The sequence below is a fragment of the Borostomias antarcticus genome (assembly GCF_949987555.1).
Source record: "Borostomias antarcticus genome assembly, chromosome: 19".
Lineage (NCBI taxonomy): Eukaryota > Metazoa > Chordata > Actinopteri > Stomiiformes > Stomiidae > Borostomias > Borostomias antarcticus.
This window is the reverse complement of record NC_140252.1, coordinates 9596536-9619035: the sequence shown is the minus strand read 5'-3', so window position 1 is coordinate 9619035 and position 22500 is coordinate 9596536. Positions and strand designations below refer to the sequence as shown.

Here is a 22500-nt window from a genome sequence, read left to right as displayed (position 1 = left end):
CGGTGTGCTCACCTTGACGGTGCTCATGTCCTCCGGGCCAGAGGCCTCGTCCAGGCCTGACAGGCAGCCCTCCACCGCCTCCAGGCGCTCAACCATCTGGGCCATGAGGTCCTCCAGCCTCTGCTTCTGGAAGCTGAAGTAAGCGAGGGCGTGCTTGGCCTGGTCGAACACCTCCTGGGCGTGGCCCAGCTTCTTCCTCAGGTCGCTCTCCATCACCTGGTCGGGAAACAACCACACACACACTGCCTGTCATCGCCTGGAACCGCAGACAAAACAACGTAACCACGCTGAAGACGTGTGTGGTAGTGGTGCTGTGAGGAAGCGTTGGGGTCTGGGGACCTGGAGGTGGACGGGGGTGTCCGGGAGCTTGGCCAGGTCCTTCAGCTTGGACACTCTCTCCTGGAGGACATCCAGCCTCAGCTCCCTGCTCTCCAGCTCCTCCTTCACAAACGCAGAAAAGAAACCCACATCACGCTTGGACTCTCGATCTCATGCCCCTGACAGACTGATAACACAAGATCTCATCCCCCTGACAGACTGATAACACAAGATCTCATCCCCCTGACAGACTGATAACACAAGATATCATCCCCCTGACAGAGTGATAACACAAGATCTCATCCCCCTGACAGAGTGATAATACAAGATCTCATCCCCCTGACAGAGTGATAACAGAAGATCTCATCCCCCTGACAGACTGATAACACAAGATCTCATCCCCCTGACAGACTGATAACACAAGATCTCATCCCCCTGACAGACTGATAACACAAGATCTCATCCCCCTGACAGACTGATAACACAAGATCTCATCCCCCTGACAGACTGATAACACAAGATCTCATCCCCCTGACAGAGTGATAATACAAGATCTCATCCCCCTGACAGAGTGATAACAGAAGATCTCATCCCCCTGACAGAGTGATAACAGAAGATCTCATCCCCCTGACAGAGTGATAACAGAAGATCTCATCCCCCTGACAGAGTGATAACAGAAGATCTCATCCCCCTGACAGAGTGAAAACAGAAGATCTCATGCCCCTGACAGAGTGATAACACAAGATCTCATCCCCCTGACAGAGTGATAACACATGGCATTCGCACATCACACAGCTTATTCGGTTATCGAATAAATAAAGCTTTGATTGATTGATTGATCGTCTGTGTTCCCTGATGATATCAAATCAAATCAAATCAAACTTTATTTGTATAGCGCATGTCATACACAGACGCAACACAATGCGCTTCACAGAGAGCAATGGGAGGGTGGGCATAGATCCCACCCCTACATACTCCAGAGGGAAGCAAAAAACAGTTTCACCCGGGGGCCAGAAAAGTGAGCTGTCAAGATTATTCCCTGACCTCTCTCAACAAGGCGATCGAGCAAGCTCCTGGAGAATGTTTGTCTACTGGCTAAGAACAAATACAGAGTTGTAAACATGGGCTAGATACTTCATAAGAGAGACATGACTAACAGGAGAGTGCACAAATAGTTACAGAGAAGTTGCCTACATGGTCGGCCATTATGTAGCTATCCCTGTAGTCTCTAATATGATATTAAGTGAATCATAACAAAGCACAGTAAGCACTTAGCAGAACAGGCTCATAGAGAATGCCGCAAAGCGGGTATTGATATTGTCCAATAGGGTCAGACCTGGAAGCTGGTGAGGCGGGCCTCCGTCCTCTGCTTGTCACTCAGATTGGCCACGTTGTCTGTCAGGTTGGCCATGGAGCCGGCTGCCCATTGGTCGATGTCGTGTTCCATGGCCTTCAGGTCGTCCCACAGTGTCACGCAGTAGCCCAGTCTCTCTGTGTTAGTCTGGATCCTCTCTGATATCTACAGGACAAACACACACACACACACACACGCACGCATGCAAGCACGCACGCACGCACGCACGCACATACACACACACACACACACACACACACACACCGCCTGTCAATCAAACTGATACGTTGATGTGGAGAGCTTCTAAATGAACAATAGAATCCAAATACCTTTCCTCTTCTCTATCACACCTTCATTACTGATTCTATCTGTCTCAGTCTTTGACAATCTCTCCTCACCCTCTCCCCCCCTCCCTCCCTCTCTGTCTTTTGCCCTCCTGGTTTAACAGGAATGACAGATAGCAAACCAGAGATAGATGAGAGACAGAGGGAGACAGGGAGGGGGGTGGAAAGATAGAAAGGCGGATAACATGTCTGGACTTGTTTATACGACACGCTGGTTTGTGACAGCTGAGTCCCAGGAGCAGAGGAGAGAGCGAGAAGGAGAGAGAGGGGGAGATGGAGAGATGGGGAGATGGAGAGGGACAGGCCGAAACAAATCCTGAGACAGCGGAAGCCTCCAGACACAACAAAGGCTGCAGAATCGAGGAATCCGATATTTCGCTGATAAGCGACTCTCAGCTTCCCGCTGAAGACAAATACAGCAGCTGACGCCATTCGTTCTGAGCCAGGTGTCAGTGTGCCTCCGTCCCCTGAACAAAGACCCCGTACCCCAGAGCCCTCCCTGCCAGGCCCCTCACCTCCAGCCACTGGTCCCTCAGCGTCTGCATGTCTGCCTGGATGCTGAGGGAGTCACAGTCTGGAACCTTCTCCAGCTCCCTCTGGAGGGCCTCCCCGGTACTGATGAAGCGGTCCATGTCCTCCTGTCTCTGCCTCATCTCTGAGCGGACCGCCTCGTGCTGGAGGAGACAGGACACGTTCCAATACTCTGAAAACGCCTCTTCTTCCTTACAGAAACAGCAGATCTGACAGGGCATGACGACATCGGGTAACAAACGGTTGTTGTGGAGTAGAGAAGCACGTTTTTTAGTGTAGGAGCCACCTCAAAGTGATTTTGTCTTGTAGGGCTACTGTATTCTGCTTTTGTATCTCAGAACATGGGGAGTACTAACTGTATCTGTAACTGTATTTCACAGTATCTTTTCAAAGCATCTGGTGTTATTGTCCCTATTGTCACAAGCACATAAATAATTGATTGACACTCAACACAGCTGTGGTGTGCTGGTAGCCTAAACTGAGCAGAAGCTCCATCCCAAAACACTGAATCAAAGAAATGGTAGAAGTGAATTTAATCCCAATCCCGTGTAATTGGACCATGGCGGGACCATTACTAAGGAGGACCACACTGAGGTTGTCTGGAGGGCGGTTCTGACCCGTGACAGGGTTCTCCTGGCCTCCTCGGGGTTGTGGCGGGGGTCAGGTTGGTTGTGGGTCAGGCTTGTTGCGTTCTCCACCGTGGTTACGAGGGTGGACCTCAGGCTGTGGAACTGGCGTAGGAGATCCACCAGGACGCCACACTGCGCCTGACTGGACCCAGAACACAATAACAACCATCAACAATGAAAACATGAATAATGTGTGCCAGTAAAGGATCAGTATTCAGCCTGATGTTTTCAGTGTTTATAGTGGATTTGAAACTACCAACCCCCCAATACACCCTCCCTCCCTCCTCTCTCCTTCCCTCCCTCCCTCCTTCCTCTCTCCTTCCCTCTCTCCCTCCCTCCTCTCTCCTCCCTCGCTCTCTCCCTCCTCCTTCCCTCCCTCCTCTCTCCCTCCCTCCCTCCTCTCTCCCTCCCTCTCTCCTCTCTCCTCCTCTCACCCGTCAACTATGACCCTTTGCACGTCCTCCCAGGCCTCCTCCACCAGGGCCGCCTCCCTGCGCGCCTCCCCGCCCCCCTCGCCGTCCCTCTGGGCCAGCTCCCCGCTGCGCTCCCCCAGCCACTGACGCGAGTGCTGCAGGGACCGGAGCTCGTCCTCCAGTTGGACCAGGACGCGCAGTCTGGGAAGGGAAGGGACAGGGGACATTCAATCAAACACAACCAATCCCTGAAGCACATGCTTGAGTCTGCCTGGTTGGGGGGGTTTGCTTATTTGGGAATGGCCCGTTGGTTCCACTGTGCCAGACATGAGCAATCATGCAAAGAACACTAAAAGTAAATTCAAGTATAGTATATGAATAGTATTTCGACCCAGGTCTGATATCACTGGCCGCGGCTAGGGGGCGCCCTCTACAGACTCCCGATTCAACAGAATATTTGAGTTTGGAGAGAGACTATATCAACCACCAATGATAGCCTTTTCCGGTCCTGCTTTCATTTAAAAAATGCATTCCTGTGGAGCGGTACACACCTATAGGTACCGGCCTAGCTGCTGGCCAGCGTTTCACACAGAGCTGCTCCCTGAGATGACGGAGGACCTGACAGGTGGATCTACAGTAAGCCACTAGGGTCAAACAAGTCAAAACACCACAGGCTATGCTAGGGTTATTTTGACATGGGAAATAGGAAGATGGCCTCCCACCTGTTCTGGAAGGCCGTGACGCTGCTCTCCCTGACGCCCTCCTGACTGGTTCTCTCCTCCAGCTCCCTCAGGCTCGCCATCACCTCCTCCTTCCTCTCCCTGAAGGAGCTCCACAGCGCCGCCAGCTCCTCTGCCTCGCTCTGCCTCCAGCCCAGGCCCCGCTGCACCCCCTCCAGGGCCACCATGAGCGCCAGCGCCCGCCCCCGGCACGACGTCTTCCCCCGGTGCTCCGCCCCGCTCAGGTGGAGGTGGGCCTTGCCGAGCCGCCCGTCCAGCCCCACCGCCCGCGCCTCCAGACGGGCCACGTCGGCGGCCGCCTCCCCCAGCCCACGGCGCAGCTCCTCGACCCTGGAGCCGTCCCAGCCTCCCCGGCCCTCCACAGCCTCGCCCAGATCCCGGATGGCCCCGGCGGCGGCGGCGTGGCTCCGGAGGAAGGCCCCCAGCTCAGCCAGACTCTCCCCCCTGAGGAGCAGCAGGCGCTGGGCTTCGCCGAGGGGCTGCAGGCAGTCCTCCCTCCGGGCCCGGAGCTGTCGCTGGGCCTCGGGGCTGGAGGAGGAGAAGAGGAGGGTCTCTCTCTGGTGGAGGGTCTCTCTCTGGGGGCCCTGCTCCTGGAGGGAGGCCTGGTGCTCCTGGGAAATGGAGGACAGTCAGAGCTTCTGAACCAATACTGTAGCTACAATGTAGATGAATCAATGCAACAGGTCTTTGTCCACAGTGCGGATATTGGTGTGGGTAATGTGGAATGAGGTACAAGTACTTTAGGGATGGAAATTGATCAGGTTTTATTGATACCAATGACATTAACAATCCTGCTTATCTTGCTTATCAGACAATCCTGTCTGAATCTTTATTGATTCCCTTTATTGATTCATGATCAATAAAGTAAGCCTATATTATCTCTGAGTTCTTCTCTTTTTTTCACTGGGGCAAGTGCAATGTGGGTTGTGTGCAATAGTCTATGTATGTGCAATGTGTTGTGTTGTGTGTTGTGTATGTGCAATGTGTTGTGGACAATGTGTTGTGTGTAGTATATGTATGTGAGACATGTGATGTGTTGTCCTCCTCTGTTTTTATGTATAGAGTTTATTTGTGCAGCAAACGAGTCCAAGACAAATTTCCCTGAGGGGACAATAAAGTATATTCTATTCTATTCTAACACAGTGTAGAAACAGAGTAGAAAAAAGGCATGCATGTCTGCCTAATAGCATTTATTTTGACTGTGCTAAAATGAATGACAATGCTCCTGATCTTTTCCTTTGTAACAGCGTAGACACATGACATCATCGTTTTGCAATAACTGTCAACATTGATAAAAACATTGATAAAAACATGCCAGCATTGATAAAAAATAATGAATAAGCTCGGAGACTCTCCCTAGGATCTCCCTAGGATAGAAGGATCGGTGTCACTACTAAACCTCTGTTAACTCTGCAATGTCGATTCTCAGAGTCAACGATTCCGATTCTCCTAACGATTCCGGTTCTGGAATCCCATCCCTACTTTGTGGACCTTTGTGTGAGAAACCTCCGTCTGGACCTGAGCTACAGTGAGCTGTGACCCACCTTGACCTGCTTATCAGCCGCGTCCAGGTCAGCCAGGTCGACCTGGGAAGTGCTTCTGAGGACGGACAGGAAGTTGTCACTCCACTGGGTCAGGGTCAGCAGGTCCTGGTCAAACAGCTCCACCTGAGACAGCTGGGACTGCAGCTGGTGGAGTCTATCAGGACACCGGAGACAGAGCAGAAAAAACACACCCAGGTGGTGAGGTAAGCGGCGCAGGTTTACAAGCAATCTACTGCCCTCTGCTTGGCGTGCAGCGGCATTGGCTACTCCTGATTGGTCAGCTCACGCTACGAACGGACACATGGACACACGTGTACACACACATGTACTGTATAGAAGCGGCAGCAACGCTTAAATAGATTAGAGGCAGGGAAAATATATATTACACACATACATATTGTACTGTATGCAGTCCCTCCAGAAAAACGCGGGCAAAAATCATTGATTATGCGGGCAAAAATCCTTGATTATGCAGGCAAAAATCCTTGATTATGCGATGGAATATGCAGGGTTTTTATGTGATTTTATGCGTTGAAAATGCGGGGATTTTCTGAAGAACTTGCGAATATTGCGAGAATATGCGAAAAATGCAAGAACCTGTCCTGTATTTTCGTGCACACCCCACTCTAATGCATATAGCCTACACTACGTCTTCACATGCTTGGAATGATACGAGACATAACAAAACCATAGCCTATGCGAGAGCGCCTAGACCAGGTACGGTATAGACCGGCATCATGATTGAAGGCAGCCTTAAAAGGCAGCATTGGAACTTATAAGCAACCCCCGATGTCTGGTCTCTGTGGTCATCCAGGTCATTTGCTATTTCCAAGTTTATCAGACCAAACATTTTGCCCATGCCTATGATCTGATGTTTATTGATTTGATCTTAATATAATCGATGCAGCTGTGCTTTAGCCTACTCGTATTGGCTATTTATTTCCTTCATTCATGATGAGAATAGCAGAGGATTTTGAACTTGATATATTAAACATAAATTGGTGCAATTCACTAGAATGCAGGAAATGAGATGTCTGACACTCATAATCTCATGGGGGAGGACCACCAGACCCCTGCTTGATTTGTGTTCCGTGAGCATGGGACTGCTGGCAAGGTGTCCCTTATTTTTCCCCATTGAAGGTGGCAACCCTACAAACGAGGTGAAAAACATTAAAACTTGAAGCAGAAAAATGCGGGAAGTATGAAATCAAGCGAGCCCCGCGTATTCCACGTTTTTTGCGCGGAGTTCAGTGATTATCGTGGTGAAAATGCGCTTTCTAAAATTATGTGACCCTTGCATAATCTGCGCCTTTTGCCTGATTATGCAATGAATTATGCGATCGCATCACGTTTTTCTGGAGGGACTGTGTATGGGTCAAACTGCAAACATATTGTGAAGGATATTTAGAAGATACAGACATTTCCAATGGATATTTTAGTATAAGTTTGTTGGATCACACCTTCTCTTGACTGACAGATAGCCCTCTTACCTGTGATAGCCCTCTTACCTGTGATAGCCCTCTTACCTGTGATAGCCCTCTTACCTGTGATAGCCCTCTTACCTGCGTGTTATGCTTCCTTTCACTAAGCTGCATCTCTCCTCCAGCTGAGCGAGGTCATCAGTGAGGTCATCAGCGAGCTGTAGGCCCCGCCCCTCTGGCGCCGTGGGACGCAGACACGCCTCCAAACTCACCACGCCTTGCAGCAAAGCCTCGTGGGACGGTACCTCACTCTGCATTTCCTGTGCAGCACAAGTAGAAGCTCAAACTGAGTATATATATTTAATTTTAATATATATATGCATACATACATCATATGAGGAAAAAAATCCTTGTCTATTTCAGCTGCTTGAGCGAGTGAATATATTTGTGGAGAAAGTGGAAGATGTGAACCTGTAGGGTTTGTAGTTGTTTTTTAAGCGTGGCTTTGTCTGTGGAGAGGAGGGGGCTATCGGGGCGGCACACACACTCACAGCGGTCCAGCCAGCCCCTGAGGGAAGAGCTCTCCTTCTCAAATCTGAACCAAATAAAAAGGGGGACATTTTTTAATACCACAAACGGTTCAGTGACGTTCTGATTTATGATCTGGGAAACATTCCGGATTATTCTTTCATGGAACGCCCGTTAGCCGGCCCTCGGCGCCCGTTCTGCCAGCGGTCTTCCTACCTTTGCCAGAGAGTCAGCAGGTTCTCCAGGGCGGCCTGTTTCTCTGCAGCTGTCTCTGCGTACTCCGCCTGGTCCCTCTGGAGGCCGGCCGCCTCCCCCTCCAGCTGGCCCTCCTCTCCCAGCCTCCTCCTGCCCGCACACAGAGCCTCCAGCCTGGGCTTCAGCTGCTCCAGCGCCTGGGTCACCTCCTGGACCAAGACCAAAACATCTACGCAGTTACTTCATGATACGGCGAAACAAAAGATCTGACCTGTCCCCAAACGCCAGTGTGTAAATGGTGCCGTGTATAAATGTTAGACAACACCGGAGGAGGGTTAGTAGTGACACCGATGCTACCATCTGCTGCTGGAGAGCCCTGTAGGTCTCCGAGGACGAGAAGCAGGATGTGATTGGACAGCCCAGCTTCTCTCTGAGGTCAGCCATTGTTTTCTTCACCTGAGGAAGAAGAAAACAATCAAAATGGCCTCTCACTATATCAACAAACATGATATGGAACACATGGGAAAATAATAGTTTGAAGGTCAAGAGATGGGGCATAATTTTGCAGCTTTTTGAAAGGTGTACATTCAAGATGTAAATTCAGATTTGGACTCCCCGCCGTCCCCCGGCTCTACCTGTTCCAGGTTGTCCTGGTATCTCTGCCTGCAGGTGGCGCTCTGGTTCAGCTGTCCTCCCAGCTGCCCCGCCCTCTGACTCAGCTCCTCCCACTTCCGCCCCATGTGGGCCAGTTGCCCCCGGACGTGCCCCGCCTCCCCGGGTGTCAGGAAGCCGGCCAGGGCCTCGGACTCCGCCTCCAGCTCGGACAGGGCCGCCCCTCTCTTCTCTAGTCCCGCCCCCACCGCCTGGGAGAGACGGGGGAGGCGTGGGAAAAGAGAGAGCGAGAGAGAGAGAGAGAGAGAGGAGAGAGAGAGAGGAAGAGAGAGAGAGAGAGGAAGAGAGAGAGAGAGAGGAGAGAGAGAGAGAGAGGAAGAGAGAGAGAGAGAGAGAGACAGAGAGACAGACGTATGAGAGTGAGGGGCTTACAGAGAGATTTTTTCCCTAACATGTTCAGTCCCTCTCTGTTAGTCGGGCTGCAGCCCACGGTCGAACATAAAGACTGCGCATTTACAACAAGCACACTTGTGTGATGATGATGCAGTGGCAGCCTGTCCCTTTTCTATCAATAGAAACCTGTGAAGACCAGGATGACTGTCTCCAGTCTAGAAACAGGAGGGAAGGTTATATACAGCTCATATACCTGCCATGTTATATACAGCTCGTATACCTGCCATGTTATATACAGCTCGTATACCTGCCATGTTATATACAGCTCGTATACCTGCCATGTTATATACAGCTCCTATACCTGCCATGTTATATACAGCTCGTATACCTGCCATGTTATATACAGCTCGTATACCTGCCATGTTATATACAGCTCCTATACCTGCCATGTTATATACAGCTCATATACCTGCCATGTTATAGACCAAAGCATACTCTCAGCCTCTCTCTCTGAAACAGAATGAATTGAATATGGAGCGCGGTCTGCCATACCTCCACTGCGCTGATGAGTTGAAGGAGGTGATCTGAGGAGGGCGAGGAGGAGGAGGAGGAGGAGGAGGAGGGCTCCGCTGCCTCCAGCTCTCTCTCTCGGTCAGAGATCCAGGAGGAGAGGGCCTCTGACTCGCGGCTGAACCGCTCCCACCGCGCGCCTGCAACCTCCAGCTGACCAATACTGAGAGACCAGGGATAAACCACTAGTCACAGGACCGGACCGGACACACACACACACACACACACACACACACGCACACACACACACACACGCACACACACACACACACACACACATACTGTACACATACTGTACACGCACACACGCACACACACACACACGCACGCACACACATACAGTACACACACACAAACACACACACATACACATACACACACGCAAACATACACACACACACACACACACACACACACACACAGGCACAAACAAACTCTCTGACACACAAACACAAACTCTCACACACACACAAACACACACTTTACCTACATACGATTCAAGCAACGAATACAGAACTTGCAATACTGCAGACGTCAGTAATAACTAGGCTCAAGAAGGATGTGTGATTATAAAAGACAATTGAGCAGTGATTTTGAAACGGGTCCATACTTCTTCTCCAGGCTGTCGTCCAGCTCAGAGACTTGGCGCTGGGTGGCCTGGGCCTGTTGGAGCAGCAGGTTCTGGTTCCTGGGGCCCAGCTGGATCTCTGAAGCCATCTCCAGGAGAACGTCCGCCCGCGCCACAAACTCCTCGCAGCTCCTGTACAGCTCCTGTAGACAGCGTTAACGGTACACGCTGTGAGCTCATACTGTGCAGTCTATTTAGTGACGCGTGCACACACACAGACGCGCGCGCGCACACACAGGCACACACACACCTTGGTGTGCTCCAGTTCCGTCTGAAGGCTGTCCAGGCTGCTGAAACTGAGTCCTTTCTGCAGGACAGCGCTTGTGCTACTAACAAACTCCCAGATGACCTTGCGCTCTGTCTCAAACTCCTGCCATGTACACAGCGTAGCCTGGATAATAGCACACACAGGCACAGGAGATCAACTGGTTACACACACACACAGAGAACACACAAATACTGTGCATGCATAGATACGGTAGAAACAGTAGATGCAATCAATAACACGGCGGTGAGGTTTGTGTGTACAGTCCATTAAGCCTGGGAGTGAGAGGCACGCACGCCAGTCCATAAGTCTGTCGACACAGAACATGGCCGATCATTGATCAAACAAGGGGTATGCGTCGAATGATCAATGACGGACACATTCACTCAATCACACACACACACACACACACACACACACACACACACACACACACACACACTCACACACACTCACACACACACACACACACACACCTTCAGATTGTGTTCCTGTGCCCCCACTTTGCGGTCCACCTCTCGGAACGCTCCCTCCAGCTCCCGTAGCGACTGACTAAGCTCCTCCCCACTCTGCAGTTGGCGACAGTGGGCCACCAGTAGCTCCGCCTCCTTCCTGTCTGCCTGCAGACGCTTCAGTTGTTGCTGCAGAGAAAGAGAGTCTTGAGATATTTGTATGGTATAGTATGGTATGGTATGGTATGGTATGGTATGGTATGGTATGGTATGGTATGGTATGGTATGGTATGGTATGGTATAGTATAGTATAGTATAGTATAGTATAGTATAGTATAGTATAATATAGTATAGTATAGCGCCCCCACCTGGTGGAGGAGAAGCAGTTGTCTGGCCTCCTCTGGGTTCCCTGCCTCCAGAATGCGGTTGGTCTGCTCCTCAGCCTCCCTCCTGGCCTGGAGCACCTCCTCCAGAGCACCACGCACCTCCTCTCTCAGCTCCTCATCAGGGGCCAGTGCTGAACCCTGACTCCACTGGGGGAGAGAGAGAGAGAGAGAGAGAGAGAAAGAGAGAGAGATGAAGAGAGGACATCAATCATTAGCTATGAAAAGCACATTACCTTTGAATTTATGTGTAAATATCGTCACCCCGTTTCATTACAGCCACAGACTCAGCCGAGAGAGCAAATCCCAAACGCTGATGAGGTCCCTGGCGGGCGACGGTGGCGTGTTACCTGGGAGAGCGAGGAGGGGAGGGCCCGCATGTCGGAGGAGAGTTTGGCCAGCGCCGCCCTGCGCCTGCTGACCTCCTCCTCGGGGCTGACCTCCTCCAGCACGGCCAGACGGCTCCTCAGCCAGGACAGGCTCTCCTCCTGGGCCGACAAGCACTCCTGCAGCTCCTGGAGGAGAAGGGGAGACGGATAGAGGAGAGGGATTGAGAGGAGGAGAGAGATGGAGAGGAAGGAGAGGGGAGGGATGGAGGGAAGGTGAGGAGGTGAAAGATGAGGAATAGAGAAGATGAGGAATAGAGAAGATGAGGAATAGAGAAGATGGGGAATAGAGGAGATGAGGAATAGGGAAGATGAGGAATAGAGAAGATGAGGAATAGAGAAGATGGGGAATAGAGAAGATGGGGAATAGAGGAGATGAGGAATAGGGAAGATGAGGAATAGAGAAGATGAGGAATAGAGAAAGTGGAAGGTCATGGTGGGTGAAATGGGGTAGGGGTCAGGGCCGGACTAAAGAGTTCCAAACCCACCTGCACTTGAGCGTACACCTCTTCCTGGTAGGCGGAGTCTTGAGCCCTCTCCCTCCATACCCTCGCCTGGCTCCTCTGAGACGTCAGCCAATCAGAGAGCTCAGAGAACCTAGAAAAAGGAAGCCCGTCAAGCCTAAATGATCGTCTTTAGAAATACAGTGGAAACCGCTTAGTGATCACGTGGGTCCGGGTCTACTTGATCACTGTAAGCGGATGATTATTATAACTGAATTGTACAACGCGTGACACTGCATCAGCCTCCTCCTCATGCAGAAACACAATCATGTTCTCTCTCTGTTTAAATCGCTCAAACCAGATTATGGAAACTTTGAAATTGTCCACTCCCAGGCTCTCTGCCGGTCCTTCTGCGGTTCCACCCCACAGGCTCAAGGGGGCGTCACATGACCAGGCGTTCTCAATCCCCTTGACGCGCTTTCACCATGAGTGTTCGTGAGTGTTCGAGAACGTTTCGCTGCTGTCTCCTTGGCTCTTTTGGCAGTTTACTAAGCTTTCAGGAGACTGTCATCATGATTTCAGTGCATGCAATACCTTTATAGCTTGACACTGAACTGCCATTACGTTGAAAACTTGAAAATTCAAAGATTCAGGGGCTGGCGCTACACAGCCCCAGCCTAGCCAGGCGTGGACAGACCACGAGGTGAAGTAGGCTATCATGGGAAATGTAACATTTTTTCCATATATTGTCACGTACTGTATGAAAAGACCCAAAATGAACACTAAGTGGATTCCTTGATTACTATAAGTAAATTATTTAAACAGCATTTGTATAGGAATGATTTTGTCCCAAGCTTTTTGATCCATATAAGCGGTTGATTACTGTAACTGGTCACTATAAGCGGTTGATTACTGTAACTGATCACTATAAGCGGTTGATTACTGTAACTGATCATTATAAGCGGTTGATTACTGTAACTGATCATTATAAGCAGTTGATTACTGTAACTGATCACTATAAGCGGTTGATTACTGTAACTGATCACTACTGTATAAGCGGTTGATTACTGTAACTGATCACTATAAGCGGTTGATTACTGTAACTGATCACTATAAGCGGTTTCCACTGTAGTTTGCACAATTGAGGCTCAGAGGAGCAGGTATAAAGAAAACAACATCGTATCAGAGAACTTAACATGTCCTTTGTCATGCACTTCCCTTCCATTTCATTCTTTTCGCTCACCTGTGCTCCCACTCCATCCACTTGTCAGGGTGCTGCTGCAGTTTGAGGTGGGCGGCCTCGACCTGACCCCTGACCTCCTGCAGGGCCCTCCTGCTGGCCTCCAGGGCGTGGCGGGCACCGGCGTCGCCGTCGGGGAGCCTCTCGCACAGCTCCTCCATGGTGGCTATCCTCCGCTCGCACGCCGCCAGGGACGCCCTCTCCCTGAAGAACGCCTGGGGGGAGGGGGGGAGGGATGGCCGAGTTAGGGTGTGTGTGTGTGTGTGTGCATGCGCGTGTGTGTGAAGCAACGACACCAGACTGGATCGTTTTTCATCGCTTTCAACTTTTTCCTTTGCTTTCCCTCGTTCTCAGTTTGTCCTCACGCCCTCTGTCTAGCACGCTCTTCTAACGGACACGCCCTCTGTCTAGCACGCTCTTCTAACGGTCACGCCCACTGTCTAGCACGCTCTTCTAACGGACACGCCCACTGTCTAGCACGCTCTTCTAACAGACACGCCCACTGTCTAGCACGCTCTTCTAACGGACACGCCCACTGTCTAGCACGCTCTTCTAACGGTCACGCCCACTGTCTAGCACGCTCTTCTAACGGACACGCCCACTGTCTAGCACGCTCTTCTAACAGACACACCCTTTCCCTTTAAGAGATCCCTCTATTTATTTGAGGCTCTCTCAGACAGAGAGGCAGAGGTAAGTATTCACTTATATCAGTCCCACATTTAGAATTAATGGGAGTTCACCGTCTGAATCAGACATAGATCAATGTTTTCCTCACACACAGTGAGTGCAGTAAGTATTCTCGTCGCCATCTTAACGTCTGTAGAAAACTGTAGAGTAACGACATGTTGCCTCAAGTTTAGCTTGCAGCTTTAGTTAGCATAGAATCAGCAAGAACAAAGAATACAGCGTAACACAAGTGATGTAGTGCATACAGTACGTTCTTAAAGGAGCCTAGAACATAACAGGGTTCTCAAGCGTGTCTGGCTTGCTTGATTGTTCAGCGGGATGATGTTTGGCGACGCTTGACCGACGCATGTCGCCATAGCGCTCTCCGTATCTCTCCTCCTCTCCTCCTCTCCGCTCACCCGGTGTTCTCGGATGATCCTCTCGCTGCTGCCGCTGGCGAGGGCCTGGCTCTCCCTGGCTAGCTCCGCCCTGCACTCCTGTAGGACCGCCCACACGCGCCCGCGCTCCGCCTCCACCCTCAGGCGCTGCAAGTGCGCCGGCGCTTCCCCCTGGACATCCTGCAGAACGACAGGGAGGGAGAGAGAATGTGTGAGGGTGGACAGAGCGAGAGAGAGAGATAGAGAGAGAGAGATAGAGAGGGAGAGAGAGAGGGAGGGAGAGAGAGAGAGAGAGAGAGAGAGGGATAGAGAGGGAGACAGGGAGAGAGAGAGAGAGGGATAGAGAGGGAGAGAGAGAGAGAGGGAGAGAGAGAGAGGGAGGGAGAGAGAGGGATAGAGAGGGAGAGAGAGAGGGAGAGAGAGAGAGAGAGAGAGAGAGAGAGAGAGAGACACTTGATTTCTGAATCCAACCAACCATGAATAACTAGATCAGTACGATCAATAGCAGAACCCAGGAGCAGAGGTCACCAGATGTCTATACAAGCTGCAGGCTGCAGCCTAATCAGTGTGTGGATCGCTGCGGAGGCTTATTAGTTAAGAACGATGGACCTCTGACCTTCCAGAGTTTGTGCAGCCTGCGGACGGTTTCCTGCAGCCCTGGCTGCTCCTCCTCCGGCAGAATGTCCGTCAGCTCATCGCACGCCTTCAGGAACGCACTGAGGACCCGCTGGTCTAGCTGCCCAAAGAACTCCTGAGTAAAATAACCACAAATTAGCTTGATGGATAGCAAGAAAATGCTAGTTTTCTATGGGGGTGAGCCAAAGCTAATCATAAAGAGATTCTCTCTTTCTCTCTCTCTCACACACACACACACACACACACTCCCTCAGATGTGTCCTCACCGTGTGTTTGGTCAGAAGGCCCTCAGCGTCGCCCCTCTCCCTCAGGCAGGCCTGGGCCGTCCTCAGCGTCCTCTCCAGCTCCACACGGGACTCCTCAAACCTCCTCCTCAGGCTGCTGTTGGCCTCCTCCTGACGCCTCCACTCCCCAACCTCCTTCACCAGAGCCTGGCCATCAGAAATCATAGGCAGGGTTAAAGCAAAGCATCATGGGTAATGTAGTTTTGTTCGTCTTTAACCCGCTGGTTACGTGTAGCCGAGCGCTGACCTGCGCAGAGGTCTGCAGTTCAGACACTCTCTTCTGCAGAAGCGTTTGGTCGAAGTTCTTGAGGGCCTTGCTGGAGGAGAGCGCCCTCTGGAGGGCCTGGAGGTTCCTCTCGATGACGGAGCGACATCGCTTACAGCTCTGCTGCTGGCTCAGCAGGTCCTGCAGGAGGGAGAGAAGGGACAGCTGTTCAGTGTGAATAGACATACTGTACTGTAATGAAATATGATGTATCAATGTACATGTACATATACAGTATACACACACACACACACACAATAAGACATACACCCTCATACCTGCAACTTTTGCTCAATGATGAGCATAAAATCTTCCCCTAATACATACAGTACCATAAAGTCAATACAATTCATCCAATATCACAGCCTAAATTGTCTTGGTGTACGTATATCTCTTTAAAGCTATCCACCATCCTCAGCTTTGTCATGGCCTAATGCCTTTATTTCTAGCTACTCTAAACCTAGTGCCCTAAACTCCTGCTAGTCTCTAGCTAATCTGTGGCCGAGTGTCCCGGTCTCACCTGCCGTGTGTGTGTGTGTGTGTGTGTGGTCTCACCTGCCAGGTGTGTGTGTGTGGTCTCACCTGCCAGGTGTGTGTGTGAGGTCTCACCTGCCAGGTGTGTGTGTGTGGTCTCACCTGCCAGGTGTGTGTGTGAGGTCTAACCTGCCAGGTGTGTTTGTGTGGTCTCACCTGCCAGGTGTGTGTGTGTGGTCTCACCTGCCAGGTGTGTGTGTGTGGTGCCGGTGCCTCTGGGTCCCGGGCTTGGGCGGTGATGTCGTTGGCCCTCTCCAGGGACTGGTAGAAGCCTGTGATGTGCTTCTCCACCTCCTCCAGCAGGGGGAGCAGGCCGTGGCACTCCCTGACCAGAGAGGGGCACCTCTCTCTCACCTGAGAACACAGACCAGACCTTTAGAGGAAGATGGCAAATCGAAGAGAGGACTACTCATCAGGAAACTTTTGTTACTATTACTATTGTGTAATTCCTCCCCACTTCACTCCATTTCCTGTCTGTCACCTTGTTGGTCTCCCCTCAGCCTTGTTGGTCTCCCCTCAGCCTTGTTGGTCTCCCCTCAGCCTTGTTGGTCTCCCCTCACCTGTGCCTTGGTATGTCTGTCTTCTCCAGCCCCGTCATTTTTTTTACCACTATAGTTCATTGCATTGAATGCAAATCATGTATCCATCCCTTATAGATTATGTTTTGTTAATATAATATATATATAACATAAAGTGTTGTTGTTGTTTGGGTGTCTAATGTTGGTCACAATTAGTGAGGCCCCGAACACATTTTTTGTGGCCGATACCGATCACTGATCGTCTATGAGCCATATCTGGTGATACACTGCCGATACTGATCTTTTTTTGTTTGTTTCTTATAGCAGCTGGTAATAGCAGTACAATACCCAAAAAGGACATGTTTTTCTACCTCAACTTGATCATTGTATAAACAGTACAGTGTGTGCGTTCTAGGTCACTATGTCACACAACATGATTTAACAAGATAACCGGAGTTGTGACCACATTCTACACACTATCCTGAGACAGAGAAGTGAGTTACATTCCAGTGACTCCGTTCCAGCGAACGAACGTAGGCTACATAAAGGGGTAGTGTTTGGACATCTAGCCATATTTGTGATCTTTCTACCATGAACCTAAAACATAGAGACCACAACTTGTATTGAGCTACAGGTAGCTGCAGTTTTTATGCCGGCTCTCACTGGGCTAGAATCGAAGTCAATGGGGCATCCGAAAATGTGTTGGAAAAACTAGGATACTGTAAAGTGGTTTTACAAGATGGGAAGCACAGGATGTACTGTCATCTTCAGTCTCAGTAAGCTTTCCTGTGAAATGTATCGCAATCTGAATGTTTTTACATGTTTGGCATGTAATAATAACTGGATAACTCTTGAAGTCCTCAACCAAAAATGCAGTAACTCGGCATGTCGCAACTACAGACAATGAGTAACTACGCCACAAAGACTCACCATGATTCGCCCATAGGTGGCACTATAATAAGCAATTTAGCGTACAAAGGAACACTCTCTACATTTAGGAGGGTCTTGGAATGGCTCAGATGCATGCAGACCAGCTCTTTTATTTGAATGTTTGTATTTAAAGGACAGGTTCGGAATTTAGCATTATAAGCCATGTTAAAAGGTTATTTACGATCATATAGAGTACAATGGCTGATATCAAAGTTTCAGCACACTGTGCACTCTTGAGATATAGCCCGTTGCCGCTCACACACTCAGTGGATCCATAGGTGCATAGACAAAATCCCTCGAAAACACCATAAGCTCTCATTTTCAAAGACAGGAAACTCACAAAAATTCAACCTGCCAAAGACAATGATGGTTCTGTTCTACACCTCCATTATCAAGTATATCCTCACTCGTGACTTGATTGTTCTCTCATTTTAGCCAGTATGTCACATTTTTAACCGTCTTAGTGTTTGTGCAGTATTTTGTGTTAAAGAAAGCTTCCTGGCTCTACTGAGACACAGCAGTACACAGTCCAGTATGCGCTAATAATCCTCCGTTCTATCCTCCCACAGTGTCATAGAAATTGTAATTTCACTACCTCCCTCAACCTTTCACATAGCTGTGCTAACCTCATTTATGACAGGATGACCTCTCCAGGAGGTCGAGACACCTAGACGTTGTCTGCTCCAGAATAACCATTCTTTGTTCCATTTACCGCCCTTTTCTCATATCACGTGTCTCAACTTTTGACCATTGTTGATGATGTCTGCCATTTAATATGACGTGTACAGATGGGTTAGCCAATCACATCCCTGGAAGCATCATACCTGTGTATTGCTTGAATATAAGGCCGCGCAAGACCAGACTGCGGCACTTCTGTTGGATACCGCTCACGTGCGTTATCCTGAAGTCCTTGTGCTCGTATATTTTCTCAATAAATCAGACTAAACCTCTTTGAGCGAATCTTGGCAAATCTTTTTACTTTAGATCAGATTTAATTCCACTACAACTGTCAGTACTCCACCCTGACTGAGCAGGTAAGGCTGGTTAAACTAGCACGCTGACTGAGCAGGTAAGGGTGGTTAAACTAGCACGCTGACTGAGCAGGTAAGGGTGGTTAAACTAGCACGCTGACTGAGCAGGTAAGGGTGGTTAAACTAGCACGCTGACTGAGCAGGTAAGGGTGGTTAAACTAGCACGCTGACTGAGCAGGTAAGGGTGGTTAAACTAGCACGCTGACTGAGCAGGTAAGGGTGGTTAAACTAGCACGCTGACTGAGCAGGTAAGGGTGGTTAAACTAGCACGCTGACTGAGCAGGTAAGGGTGGTTAAACTAGCACGCTGACTGAGCAGGTAAGGGTGGTTAAACTAGCACGCTGACTGAGCAGGTAAGGCTGGTTAAACTAGCACGCTGACTAAGCAGGTAAGGGTGGTTAAACTAGCACGCTGACTGAGCAGGTAAGGGTGGTTAAACTAGCACGCTGACTGAGCAGGTAAGGGTGGTAAACAAGCACACTGACTGAGCAGGTAAGGGTGGTTAAACTAGCACGCTGACTGAGCAGGTAAGGGTGGTAAACAAGCACGCTGACTGAGCAGGTAAGGGTGGTTAAACTAGCACGCTGACTGAGCAGGTAAGGGTGGTTAAACTAGCACGCTGACTGAGCAGGTAAGGGTGGTTAAACTAGCACGCTGACTGAGCAGGTAAGGGTGGTTAAACTAGCACGCTGACTGAGCAGGTAAGGGTGGTTAAACTAGCACGCTGACTAAGCAGGTAAGGGTGGTTAAACTAGCACGCTGACTGAGCAGGTAAGGGTGGTTAAACTAGCACGCTGACTGAGCAGGTAAGGGTGGTAAACTAGCACGCTGACTGAGCAGGTAAGGGTGGTAAACAAGCACACTGACTGAGCAGGTAAGGGTGGTTAAACTAGCACGCTGACTGAGCAGGTAAGGGTGGTAAACAAGCACGCTGACTGAGCAGGTAAGGGTGGTTAAACTAGCACGCTGACTGAGCAGGTAAGGGTGGTTAAACTAGCACGCTGACTGAGCAGGTAAGGGTGGTTAAACTAGCATGCCTAGAGAGCCACGCCAAACATTGACATGTGTTTTATAACTGCATATTTATTTGCAAACCAAGCTAGCTAGCACAGAATTTGCATTCCCAGCGGTGCAATGCCTACTAGCCATAGCCTTTGTAAGGTTACTGTTTTACAAAATAGCCTGCTCAGATAAAGAAGTATACATGCTAATTGTCCTCTTTTCTATCCCCATGCACAACTGAGCAGACGCTGGAAGTTGATCACCACACCTTCACTGAGCAGGTAAAGGTTGTTACACTAACATGCCTAGAGATAGCCGTGCCAAGCACATGCTAACAAATAATTCCATATCAAAATTTGATAGGAGAAACCCCAAACAAATATACTTTGTGTTTTTCTATTTTATTTTTTATCATCAAATAAAATTAACTTATTAAATTGACAGCCCTAAAAAAAAGGCAAACAAAAAAAAACTAAACTGGTGGTGTAGTAGTAACACATCCATCTACTGTATCTGTGAAGTCCTGTCAAGAGTCTGTGGATGTTTGCCAAATCACAGTTTGCCAAATCACAAAACTATTTCATTCAAAACAACAAATGTAATAAAAACTACGACAGGCCCATAAATAAACTGCATTGGCTGCGGCTTAAAGTGCCACCATACTCACTTTTGTGTCTGTGTTACAAACGTCGGATTCACCAAGGTAGACACATAAACCACAACATCCCCACAGGCACTGTGCACTAATACTGTTAAAATGAGCAAAAACGTCAACGTTGGCTTTCAGTCTCCCTTTGGTGGAACATAACACGGCGTTTTGATGTGAAACGCTCACTAACTGTGCAGTTTGGGATTTTTGCCGGGAATGTCGCCACAGTGACCAGTTCTCATTACTCTCAAAACTGCAAATGGAAAGGCTTTTGTGAGGCTGAATCATTAGTGTTACCTCAATCACCAGTAGATAGTAGCGAAAGTGACATTTGTTTATATTAAAAAGTTCAAGATTACCGTTTTAAATAAAATCTTACATCCTGTATTTTTTATTGTCTTGGGGATAAAGGGTTTTCTTGCTGCAGGCTATCCTCTGGTGATGCCTACCTTACTCAGCTGACCTTTGACCGTCGCCATGGTAGCCATGGCCTTGGCGCCCTCCTCCTGCGAAGCGTCTTTGGCCAGGAGCTGGGCACTGCGGGCCGCCAGCTTGTACTGTGTCTCCATGGCAACAACCTTTTGCTTTGTGTTCTGGGTGTGAGACGCGGGGGAGGAAAGGGCAAAGGTCATCTGAGTCATGTCTGAAGCGATAATACCATACATCACACCTCCTGCCACAGACATGGTCGTGCAGTGTTTTTTTTTTGTATGTTCTTGCAGGAGATGGGAACATTTTCGGTAGCATAAAAAAGGGATTCTTACCTCCACATCCTGCAGGAAGGCCCGGACGCTGGGGAAGGAGAGCTGGACCGGAGCGCTGAGCTTCTCCTCGGCCGTGTCCAGGATCTCTCGGAGGGAGGAGACGGCTCTCACATAGTCCCTCCGGCACTTGTCCAGCTCATCTGCTCGGGCGTACTGCGCACGCACGCACACACACACACACACGTTCCGTATCAGACCTCCGTCCTGTCTCTAACCAGCTTCTCCTCAGCCTCACACTCACAGTTCTGATAGTGAACCTCTAACCAGCCTCTCCTCAGCCTCACACTCACAGTTCTGATAGTGAACCTCTAACCAGCCTCTCCTCAGCCTCACACTCACAGTTCTGATAGTGAACCTCTAACCAGCCTCTCCTCAGCCTCACACTCACAGTTCTGATAGTGAACCTCTAACCAGCCTCTCCTCAGCCTCACACTCACAGTTCTGATAGTGAACCTCTAACCAGCCTCTCCTCAGCCTCACACTCACAGTTCTGATAGTGAACATGTCGGGTCCATCTTGAGTCCTTCATCCAATATACTTGAGAGATGAGGATACGGAGCATGTTGTGTCCTTAAATGGTAAATGCTTAATGAACTGCACTTACGGTATATAGCGCTTTTATCCAAAGCGCTTTACAATGAAGGCCTCTCATTCACCTATTCACACACACATTCACACACCAATGGCGGCAGCTGCTATGCAAGGTGCTAGCCTGCTCACTGGGAGCAATTTGGGGTTCAGTGTCTTGCCCAAGGACACTTCGACATGTGGACAGGAGGAGGCGGGATTCGAACCGCCGACCCTGAGATCATTGGACGAGCCGCTCTACCTCCTGAGCCACGGCCGCCCAAACCTTTAATAGGTGCGCAAGTCAGCGGGTGAGTATTAGTAGTAGTGAGTGTGCGGCGCACCTGCGGACCGTCTCACCTGTTTGACCTGGACCAAGAGGCCCCTCCACCTGCCGTTCAGGATCAGCAGCTGCTGCTTCAGGTCGCGCGACGCCGTCTCGTCGCACGTCTCGATCAGGAAGTTGCCGGCATCGTTCATGGTCGCTTGCTGGTCCATCCAATGAGGAAGAGTCCTGAAGAACTCCTGAGAGAGGTGGGGGGGTGAGATGGGGGGCGGCGAGTGAGGGGGGACAGGATTGGGGGTAATTAGCTTTCTAGTCCTGTGTGGTTTAGTTATTGGGGCAATAATCTGACAGTTCGGGTAACCATGGTGACTTCACAGCCGAAATGTCCTCAGTGACATGTTGAAATCAAGCGGGGAAGATATGACAGTTGGGTGAAGTTAATTGATTTGGAGGTTAAAATATGCTAATAACTAACATTTGGAGATGTTTTGGTAAAGCACATCACCATATTTCCAAACTGATTTGTGTCACAGTTTTGCTGTGTCTGTATTCTTAACTGTATTTATTTTGCTCAGTCTGCT

At 49.8% G+C, this 22500-nt stretch overlaps 1 protein-coding gene across 1 annotated transcript in view; it reads right to left on the bottom strand.

Annotated features, from left to right (window-relative positions):
- Positions 1–22500, bottom strand: part of syne1a (spectrin repeat containing, nuclear envelope 1a) — a gene marked incomplete at its 5' end in the record, with an annotated part of 215195 nt that overhangs the window by 127056 nt on the left and 65639 nt on the right. The window contains 28 exons of the mRNA XM_084453952.1: positions 13–216; positions 340–441; positions 1655–1837; positions 2532–2690; positions 3165–3318; positions 3611–3790; positions 4312–4940; positions 5874–6027; positions 7436–7614; positions 7766–7889; positions 8039–8226; positions 8375–8473; positions 8653–8880; positions 10193–10363; positions 10471–10611; positions 10962–11126; positions 11306–11470; positions 11671–11835; positions 12195–12303; positions 13393–13604; positions 14475–14633; positions 15070–15204; positions 15356–15520; positions 15621–15779; positions 16356–16526; positions 20752–20895; positions 21067–21219; positions 21994–22158. Coding sequence (XP_084310078.1) covers positions 13–216; positions 340–441; positions 1655–1837; positions 2532–2690; positions 3165–3318; positions 3611–3790; positions 4312–4940; positions 5874–6027; positions 7436–7614; positions 7766–7889; positions 8039–8226; positions 8375–8473; positions 8653–8880; positions 10193–10363; positions 10471–10611; positions 10962–11126; positions 11306–11470; positions 11671–11835; positions 12195–12303; positions 13393–13604; positions 14475–14633; positions 15070–15204; positions 15356–15520; positions 15621–15779; positions 16356–16526; positions 20752–20895; positions 21067–21219; positions 21994–22158 — 4962 coding nt within the window. The remainder of the gene's footprint in view (positions 1–12; positions 217–339; positions 442–1654; positions 1838–2531; positions 2691–3164; positions 3319–3610; positions 3791–4311; positions 4941–5873; positions 6028–7435; positions 7615–7765; positions 7890–8038; positions 8227–8374; positions 8474–8652; positions 8881–10192; positions 10364–10470; positions 10612–10961; positions 11127–11305; positions 11471–11670; positions 11836–12194; positions 12304–13392; positions 13605–14474; positions 14634–15069; positions 15205–15355; positions 15521–15620; positions 15780–16355; positions 16527–20751; positions 20896–21066; positions 21220–21993; positions 22159–22500) is intronic.